This window comes from Caloenas nicobarica, chromosome Z (assembly GCF_036013445.1).
Source record: "Caloenas nicobarica isolate bCalNic1 chromosome Z, bCalNic1.hap1, whole genome shotgun sequence".
In the NCBI taxonomy this organism is placed as follows: domain Eukaryota; kingdom Metazoa; phylum Chordata; class Aves; order Columbiformes; family Columbidae; genus Caloenas; species Caloenas nicobarica.
The window spans coordinates 25,338,621-25,348,914 of record NC_088284.1 but is presented as its reverse complement, the minus strand read 5'-3'; the positions used below and the strand labels follow the sequence as shown (position 1 = coordinate 25,348,914).

Sequence of the window (10,294 nt, the reverse complement as noted above, 5' to 3'; positions counted from 1 at the left end):
TGCTTATGGTTGTTACCTGCATTTTTTGGGACAAAATAATTTCCAAGCGATAATGTGCTTTTTGATGGTTTGCAAACTCCTCTCTATCACTGTGCTTGAATTTAAAATTAATTTATAACAATGAACCAAAGACATCACTCCTGTCTGAAAAAGGGGGTTTATTCAATCAATGTCAGCTGAAAGCTTTGTCCTTAACCAGTGTGTTTTGCTGCTGCACCAAGCATGAACCTTCTTTCATATAACCACCAGTATGTCTTCTCTGCACCAGAGGGCCAGAACCCTTTAGAACCAAAAACTGAGGACTACCTCTAGGGAAAATTCCATTTTTTATTTTTTCACTCATCATTTATGTACAAATACGCATTATAACTTTTATATACATTGCACATTTACATGGTAGAAAAGTACAAAACTATATATTTAAATGAATTTATATTTAACTCGCCATGTTTGAAAATATAAAATTGCATCAGAAAAAAAGTATTATGAAAAGCAAGAAACTTGAACTGATAAAGTTTTGATATAACTTTCAGTGACACACTAGGAAAAAACCTTTGAAAGTGGTACTGCAAGACCATCTTGAAGGAAACACCTGATAGAACACTTATGCATGTCACAAAAAATAAACCAATAAAAATAAAATAAACCCTTTATTCTCCTTACAGTTAGCCCTGTGGCTACTAACAACCTTCATAATCCGACTTCTTTGGGTCTGGAATTCATATAGTACAGTATATATGCTCTGCGCATTGAGATCACTTCAATACATGATGTGATCACAAGTAGAGAAAAGTGAAGTGGAAGAAGTTTCCTTAAAGATCGCCTCACTACACCCTGGAAGTATACTTAAGTCAGTTACAATGCCTTCTGGTCTGTCAAGATCCTTTATAAACAAAATCCCCAGGAATCTTTAATGACCAGAGGCAAGAAGAAAATCCAATAAATAAACATAACAGAAATCAACATGCAAGTTTGTTAAAGTGGAAAAGAGTTAACATCAGTGAAACAAAGAGATGAGATCATGTGGGTAAGCTCTAAGGAATGGACTTTCATAGTTTACAAGAAAAAAGAAAAACTTTACTTTACAAGCAAGAGACCTCACAATAAATAACACTGCTCTTCCCGTAACGAATATATTTCTTCAAAAAACAAGGTGTACAGTCAACCAGACATTTTATATATAAATTATAAAACATGACACAGTATAAATAAATGTCTACGAGACTCAACTCTATGTATACTTTTTTTCTCCCCAAAATAAATAAGCATACACTTATTTACAGTATGGACATTGATTTCGTGCCCAATGGCTGTTCCAATAATGATGGAGGTTTTACCACTCTAGAATGGAAGATATAGGAAAGCTGTAGTCCTGGTCTTCATCTTCCTCTTCATCCTCTGGGTCTTCATTAATGGCTAGATGGGGGAATACAGGGGAGCTGTTGTTTAAATAAGGACAACAACAGCGCAGAAGCAGCTCAGTGCATGTTTTCAAAGCCCTCTGAACAGCCATAATACAGCGTTGCATTTTATGCGACTTGTAGTGAGATGCTCTTTGGCATCTGCTGTTACACAATAAGGGGGGTTTTATACAAAAATCTATGAAGTCATAACTGCAGAAAGTTCTGAAGAATCAATGGCTCAGGTTTTATTGGCAGATTCCTGAAATCAAATAAAAAGCGCTCGTGTTCTAGGTTTAACTGCTTTGTGTCCTTCATTCAGAGTTAGTAGAGGCAACTGTGCTAACCCAGGTGCCCATGTGCTACCATTAAGCTTGTTCTTTTGGACCGAGTTAGAGTTTATTGAAGTGTTAATAAAGCAATCAGCGAAGCACAGGAGAGCAGACAAAGTAGGAAGAAATCACTACAATTACACTCCTAGGGCAACCCCTTCCTGACAGAATGACTTGACCTCAGAATAGCCCCAAAACCCCAACTTGAAGGCCAACTGGTGATTGGAGATGTACTGCATTTTATCAGTAACCAAAGTGTGTGCATGATAGATACATACTTATATGGCACCTGTACCGTATCTCGAATCTCTAAATCAAGCTTTCTTATGTTTAAAGGTGTAAGTCTTCATTATCTAGGGGTTGCCTTCAGAAGATTTAAGTGTCTGCAGAGTTAAAAATCTCACTTACAGTTGCAAGATCCGGAGTGCTTTACTTCTAGAAGCACACCCATGGAGCAGGCTGCCTCTTTCATGGCACACTCGCTTGGGTAAGTTGTGTTATCGCTGGCACAGACTGCCTCGTCTGACTTGCTTTCAGGGCAAACCTCATCACAGAGGGCACACCGACCTCTGCCAACCTTAAAATCCCACAAGCATTTCTTCCCAGCACTGCACTGAATGTCTTCACAGGATTTGGCTTCTAAAAATATACACAGGATACTAGAGGTAAGTGAAAAGACAAAGAAAAAAACAGAAAAGCAACAACAACCAACCCCAAACTCCCTTTCCCCTTTGAATTGTGAACAGACAAAGGTCAGATGCAGTAGATTTGATGATACTTGCTGATTTTGCTCAAGCAAGTAGTCCCTTGGACACCATTGCCTGTCTACATCTGGGGAAGGAAATACAGCTGTGCCAGCAGAGCTTGATCCTGGGAATACAGAATTACATTTGCCTATTGTATATGACCTTCCTGCTCTGTTTGATGTAAATGGAAATTCAGCTCCCCAAATCAGCAGTAAGTGCAAAGTTTGCCAACACATTCAGCATTTCTAAATCAATTATTTTTAAACTAACCCCCACACAGTAATTGTCTACAACATTGCAAAGGGAATTCACCTCAACCTATACCAACTAAAAGCAGCCTGAGACTCCTCTGAATTTCCCCTACAGTTTTTGGGAGCAGAGGCTGCCCTGAAGGTGTTTTCTTGTAACATGCTTCACTCTCAGTCCTTTCTGGAAATCACAATACAGAATGTCAGGATGCACAGAGATTATTTTCCTATCTTCACCCACTGTCTCCAAACTCTGCAGTATTTCTAAAGAGGAAAAAGTGATCAGATGTTTCCAATTAAGCTAATGTAAGCATTGCCAAGACCACTTGAAGACAATTGTTTCCAGGAATCCAGATCCACTGAATATGGAGACCTTGCTAGCTGTAGCCATGTCATCGTCTATTTAATGGCGGGTACTTCTCCCTTGGATACTAATGTCAGCACCCACAGCGATAGCAAGAGAATCAGGATCTGCCCCTCTACTCCCTCACCCCTTTGGCAATCTCTTCTGGGGCAAAGCTCGCCTTGGCTCTCCTTTTCCTGGAGGGGAGCATCAACCCAGGCTGCTAGAAGTCTCTCCTCTGCCCCAGCACTCACTATATCCGTCCAATTTCACACATGATACTCTGAAACAGCTGACCAAGGAAGCTCTCCCCACCCTTACCCTCCAACCAAGATACCTACTGATGCATTTTCCTTCGTAGGCTAATCCAATAGATCTGCCCAGTAGGCAGGTAGCTTTCCTCAGGTGGCAAGCACTGGCGTAAGTTATGCCGTCATTCCCACAGAGATACTGTTCAGGGGAGGTAGGCTCTGGGCAAATTCGATTACATGTCACGCAGTAGGCATTGTTAGTTTGGTCAACCACACATGTGGAGCTTCCTGGGCATAAAACATCCCTACAGGTCTCTGAAATAAAGACAGAAACAAACAGTGATTAATAGGAGATCCCAGAGTCCCAGTGAGGAATGAATGGGTAACACAATGAAACAAATAATCAGACAAGAGCCTTCAGCAGCTCTTCTCATCTAAGGGCCACTTGAGGAAACCTTCCCATCTTGGGGGAGCTAGTGGACAGAAGTGCTGCTAGACTGTGGAGAACTCTCAACCCAGCTACATCCATATCTGTTAAGCGTGGTTAGTTACTGTCACCCAGCATTTGAAACATCATTCTGATTCCTGTGGGGAGGTAGGCCCAACAGCTCCTCCTCCCTACACTCAGACACACACCCTTTGGCGTTTGAGGGAGATCAGGTTAGATTTGCAAACCTACTTTTGCATTTGCCCTGATACTGGACTTCAAGTTCGGGTTGTTCTTTACATCTGGCTTTGAGAAGGGCACACTCGTTCCTGTAGGTTTTCCCATCTAAGCCACACACGGGGCCTTTCCAAGTGATATTAGAGCAATCCGGAGCACAAACACACCGAGGTTTGTTCTTCTTGTTCATTTTACATTTCTTTCCGGGTCCACAGTCCACGTTTTCGCATGTTTCTGATGGAAGGAAAGAGGCACCACTTTAGTACCAAGCGTGCAGAACAGACCTGGTGTCAAAACTGCTTAAAGAAAAAAAAGACACCGTGACCCTAGAGCATGGAGAAAGCACCTTCCTTTCCCCTCCCCCCCACCCTCCCCCGCCCCCTCCGGGAAAAGGCGCTAGCGGGTAATTCCCCTGGCCAGTGAGGGCAGAAGGGAGACGAGGTCGCTCCCCTCCTCCCCGCGATGTGCACCGCGGCTGAGCAGAAACGGGGGTCCCCTCATTTATCTCCGGGCTGGCACGAGACGCCCCTCAAACCCCCACCGAGGAAGGAAGCCGGAGGATGCACTGCTCCCCTCCGCCCCAACTCCTTCCCCGCTTCTCCTCCCCCAGTCCAGCCCCTGCCTGAACCGCTCCTCAGCAAGGAGCAGCTCGCCAACATCCCCCTCACCTTTGCATGGGATGCAGTTTGGGGCTCCCCCATTAAAAATCATCCACTTAAAAAGCGTGTTGTCGTTGACGTCCTCCTCCGTCCACGAAGTTGTCAGGCGGCCGGTCTTGCAGCACTCCTCCTTGCTGAGGTCGGTTTTGTAGAGGACCTGGCAGCGGCCGTTCCGCGCCTGCCGAAGCCAGCAGTTCCCAGCTGCGGGGCGGGGGGGGAGACACCCAGCCGGATCAGTGGCAGTCACCAGTGACCCAGACACAACACGTGCGCCTTGCAATGACTTTTACTAGACTGTTTACTTTTATTTGTCCCATTTCATAACCCGCAGCTACGCTGGCCCATTTGGGAGCACGGTTGAAAACAACACAACAGCAACAACAACAAAACCCCAAACAAACAAATAAAAAAGCACAAACAGAAAAAACCCAACAACAAGAACAACAACACCAAACAAAAAACCAAACAGACAGAAAGAAAAAGATTCGATCAAAACAGGACGAGGCAGTTTTCGGAGGTATTTATTCCATATGTAGAGCAGAAGGAGCACTGCCGGCACGTGACAGAGGCTTGAAAAAGATGTGCATTTAAAAGGGAATAAAAAGAAAATCGCGCTTGCAAATTCCTTCCTCCTCCCCCTGCCCTCTCTTCCTCACCGCGGCTGCACAGCAGCATTGTTTTAGTGCCGCACAGAGTTTCAGTCCCAGCCCATTTTGCAATCTGCACGAACTGGGAACATTTGCTGTTAGCGAAGTCTTTCGAAATCTCCACATTTCGCTGCTTCTATTAACAAATGTCTTTCCTTCACTAAAATAAGTCATCAGAGCTCAAGAAAAAGTGAGCAAAGTATATAAAATACAAGGGCACATAGAGTAGGACGCCCCTACAGAGTTTTAAAAATCGATCAAGCTGGAAAAGTTATGGGTGCCACCTCTCCCACAAGCATTTCAGAGGAAAGTACACTGTCCTTAAACTGGATACAGTTGGTTTTGTTGGGGATTATTTTTGCCTTTTTTTTTTTTTTCCTAGTATCCCTGTTATTTGTGGAGTCAAGCCAAGACCATTAGTCCAAGCAACTCCCCCTTTTTTAGCTAGAGAGTTTTGGTTGGGATGAGTCTCTCGTGAATAACCAATGTGACTTTTCCAGCAATTCAATACCAATTGATTCTGGTGTTAATCCAGCCAGGGCTCGATCCTGACTCCTTACTCCGATGCGAATGTACCGCAACGAGGGGTCAGGATCGGCCAGCCGAGATGTCGCTGGGCGCAGGGGAAGATCCGCCCCCCTCACCCCGCCCCCGCTAAAAATCATTGAGCAAACAACGCCCTTAAAAAAAAAAAAAAGTTTCGCGTCCACAGTTGCCTACATTACATTAACTTATGCTCTAACTTGGTAGTGAGGGAGAAAAGGAAAAAAAAATACGGAAAAATTATAAAACAGGCAATGGTAAGACATCCAGGTTGTGGTTGGTACACGGGCAAGACAAGGGGAAAAAGCCCCCAAACTAAAAATCAATATTTCCTTGTGTCGAAAGAGGGCTCTTAAGACTTGTCAATATCAGGTTCGGGTTTGTTTTGTTCGCATGGAAAAAAAAAAAAAAAAAGAAACAAACCCAACTTATTTACGCATAGTCTTCAGTGCGGGAGAATTTCCAACACTAATATTTATTAAAAAAAAAAAAAAAGGAGAAGGAAGGAGAAAATCTTCATTTCTAAAAATGTCATCTGTAATCGTGGGGCTCCCCATCATCACCTCTCCTTCCGCCTGGCAGGGGAGATAAAAATCTGAGCTAAATTACCAACAAACTTTGAGCACTCATTCGGGAACCGAGACTGGGAAAGTTCCCTCGCGATGCTGCTCTTCATTCATGCTGCATAATAACAATAAATACTAAGAAACATTCTCATCTGTCCTCCGTGCTTATGCAGAGCAGTGCAGGGATCTGATCAAAAAGGAATAAATGACACCTCTGCACCTCGGTACAAAGCAATCCCGTGCTCACAGTTAACTTCTGTCGTGTTGGACCTTGGAGAGAGGCGTTTAACACCGCAGCAAACTAATCCATGCCCGAAAGACAGAAAACAATAGTAATAATGAAGAAACATAACTGCGAATAAAACAATCTGGTCTTACCCTGCACTGTGTGATCTTCCATGAAGTGGCACAGAAACATCAGGAGTAAGAGCATGCCCGCGTGGATTCTCTGATTTAACATCCTCAGTATAGCAGCGAGTGAGAGAGACACAGAAACAGCGTGAGGGGGAGTAGGGAGAGGGAGCGAGCTCTAGCCAGCCCGCTTATGATCGCTCTATTGAATGAACGTCAGGCTCTGAATGCAGTCTCTCTTTAAATCTATACGGGGGTCTTAGCTGTCTGCGGTGGGCGGTCTCCTAATGTGTGTGTGTGTCTGCTCGGGGGTGGGGAGATTTAAAAAGTTCAGTGTGAATCAGGTGACATTTTCCACCTTCTGGAAACCCTCTCCAATTAGCTGCTCTAGGTGCACGCACACACAGGCGCGCACCGGCGCGCACCCCCGGGCGCGCACCCCCGGGCGCGCACCCGCGCAGCCCCACGCCAGCCCCGCGCCGCGGAGCCGCCGGAGCCCTTGGCGCAGCAACGGGAGGCAGCGTCAGCACCGGCCACCGCGCCCGCGGAGCTGGCCGCGCCCGCGCAAGCGGGAAGGCGCGCGGCGGACCGCGCCCGCGCCGCGGGGGCTGGAGACCCGCGGCGGTCGCGGGCGGGCGAGGGGCGCCCCTTGTCCCACCCGACGGCGCGGGCGGGTGAACCGAGGTGCGGAGCTGCCGGGGCGCGGAGCGGCGCCTGCTCGCTCCAGGGAGTGCTCCGCGGCCGCGGGGCGCTGCTTTCCGCGCGCGAAGTGGCTGCTCAGGTTAAATCCCACTCCTCGCACCTCCGACGGGCGGGAGGCGGCCGACGCGCACACAGCTGGGTCGGCGGGACTCGGCCCCAAAAAAACCCAAACCCCAACCGACAAACCCCAAACCTTAAAAAAAAAAAAGGAAAAAAAAGGAAAGAACCAAATAAAAGTTTAATACCTAGGACTGTGCCCAAGTGACAGCCTTTTCACTGGGAGCTCGGGAGGACGAGACGGGAATGGGGGCGACGTAGGCGGTCTCCTTTCAGAATCAGAAAAGATTGCAACATCGATAATGAACTTCTAGGGCACTAGTTTATTAAGCACAGTCTGGCATTATTCTCCCCTTAGAAAAGTTGGCGGTCTCTCATTTATAACATTTTTTGGCACCACTGAATGAAACTGAGTAGGCGATATTTCCTTTTATACAAAACGATTACTTAACGGAAAATGGTATTGTTTATTCAAAAGCTGCCTTTTTAATTTCGATTCTTTCGCTTTTCTGAGCCACCAAAGCACAACAGACTGCGAGGTATGCAGACAGGAATGCCCGGACAGTGCCGGGTCAGGGGCCGGTGCGCCGCGGCCGCCCGCGCCCTCCGCCGGCCCTCCCCACACCCCTCCTCCCCGCTCCCGCCCTCCGGCTCCCCAAACCGCCCGCCCCCTCCCCACAACTGCAAATAACTCAGTGATAACAGATTTTTTTCCACCAACTGCAAGAGATAGTGCTAATCTTTTAATAAAAGATCCCATTACAATGGGATCTGTCTGGACAGACTATAATAGATCCAGAAATACAGCCGTGCTAATATTAGAAGACAGTTGTTTGGGTGCCTCAGACCGGGCCCTGGTCCCGCTTTGAAAGTGGGCATGAATCACAATGTCCCTCGGTACCACCTGCGGTCACACGCATTAAGAAGCAGACTGGTAAATGATTGACCTCTCTGCATATTTTTTTTTGTTATTATTATTATGATCATCGTCCTGAGCAGCTCCCGGGCATTTTGAGCACTTCAGAAGCTCCGGGACTCCACATCCTTTTAAATCTTTTTTTCCCAAATTGGTGCCACTCTCTCTCTCCCCCCTCTCTCCTCTCCGCCCTCGCTCGCGGAGCAGAGTTAATGCAGGGTTGCTTAGTGCCCTCTAATGGCAGACGACACTAACAGTCAATAGCAAAACACCCCTTACCCCCAAGCCGCAAATGAAGGGCCGGTTTCAAAACCCACTTCTCCTCCTGGAGAAGACGTACCCTGGGCACAAGGTGCCCCGGGGGGTCGTTTCCCCCGGGTTTCCCCGCGGGCACGGCTCCGCCGGGAGGCGCGGGACAGCCCCCGCCACTGCGGGGGCAGCGAGCCGCGGCGGCCCGTCGCGGGGCGCGGAGGGAAGGGCGCGGAGCCCGCCGAGGCGTGGCGTCGAGGGCCTCGCTGCCTCCTTCACGCCCTCCCGGAAGCCCCTCTCCTGTGTCCCCCATCTAACTCGCCCCTCGGGGCTCCGGCCACGGCCGGGCGCGGCGTCGCTCCGCGGCCGCACACCTCGGGAAGTAGCTTTCCCCCACCGAGGGGGCAGCGCCGGTGCCGAGCCGCCTCTCCCCCAAGCACGGGTGGCCCGACGGGCGTCCCGGCGGCAGCGCGGGGAGCGCAGGCGACTCTTGCCGAGCGAGGGAGCACCGCACGCCCGCCGTACAGGGGCGTGCTGCGGGGCAGGCTCACCTTTCCTTACTCGGTTTGTGTGTGTTTTTTAAATAACTGGCCAATACGGTGTTTATCCTGATGACGTTTTCAATCACAGGGAGGCAATTTCAGGCCGTTTTCCTGGAAATGAGATCCCAGATGGGTCGATAGCGTTTGCACATGTGCTTCATGCGTGCATCATCAGGAGATCAATATGATTTTGCTGGTATGGAGATTTGTATCACACCTGTTCTCTGACATCACACAGAAACAGCTGCTGTTTCTTTTATTGTTTTTCTTCTTCTTTTTGAAATGTTAAATGTTGGGTTTGTGTGTAACAATGTGTCAGGGATATAATATATAATCAGAAATGCTTTTTCTTTCTCGCTGTGTACCGCCCTATACAACTTACCCACCCCTTTCTGCTTGGCCAATGGTCACATTTAAATTACCAAAAAAACAATGAGTTCGATTTGTAACTGAATTGTCAGGCAGCACACAAAAAGAGTGTTGTTCTCAGTCTGACAGGTTTTAAAACTTCTTTCTACCGAGAAGTGTATGCATTTTAATATGTTTTTGGATGTGAATCCAGTCTTTGCAGCTGGCCCTGATCTTGAAATAATAAAGCCTTTAAAAAATCATACGTACTAACATCTCAAACTTGCAGAAAGTTCAAATTTAGCTCTCAATTTACATAAAAAGTATGTCTTTGTCCTATCTGTAATATAGCTGTAGCTACAACAGACTCCATAATCTAAAACATTGAGTGGCTGGTCTCTGAGGAAAATTGCAGCAAAATACTGAGTAGAAGGAAAAATAATCCCCAAGTGTAATCTTGTGTGACATGTGCTATTAACATACATACATATATATATATGCACACGCACATACATATACATATGGGGGATATTTATTTTGTGATAAGTCAGCATTCACTGTACTAGTATAATGTATTTCCTTTTACTCTTTTCCCCTCAATGTGCTGCCTCTCAAAAGAGGGGTGGTTGTATCAAGAATGGACCCCCTCACAACCCTTTCTTTGATATGGAAGATTTCTTTCTGAAGTTTCAGAAGATATGGATAGGACTCAAAAGCTGATTATTTGGTA

At 46.9% G+C, this 10,294-nt stretch overlaps 1 protein-coding gene across 2 annotated transcripts; it reads right to left on the bottom strand.

The window, feature by feature from the left end:
• Window positions 1–446: 446 nt before the first annotated feature.
• FST (follistatin) lies at window positions 447–7,768 on the bottom strand. 2 transcript variants are annotated; one of them, XM_065656671.1, is made up of 7 exons: window positions 7,698–7,768; window positions 6,778–6,860; window positions 4,653–4,844; window positions 4,000–4,218; window positions 3,411–3,635; window positions 2,141–2,371; window positions 447–1,416 (listed from the first exon to the last, which is right to left on the bottom strand). In XM_065656671.1, exons 2-7 carry the CDS (start codon window positions 6,857–6,859, stop codon window positions 1,334–1,336), a joined length of 1,032 nt encoding a protein of 343 aa, XP_065512743.1. In that variant the 5' UTR covers window position 6,860; window positions 7,698–7,768; the 3' UTR covers window positions 447–1,333. The 2 variants fall into 2 exon arrangements, with proteins under 2 accessions (XP_065512743.1, XP_065512744.1); XM_065656672.1 differs by lacking the exons at window positions 447–1,416; window positions 7,698–7,768 and adding an exon at window positions 1,426–1,662 and having other exon boundaries at window positions 6,778–7,136.
• Window positions 7,769–10,294: the final 2,526 nt, after the last annotated feature.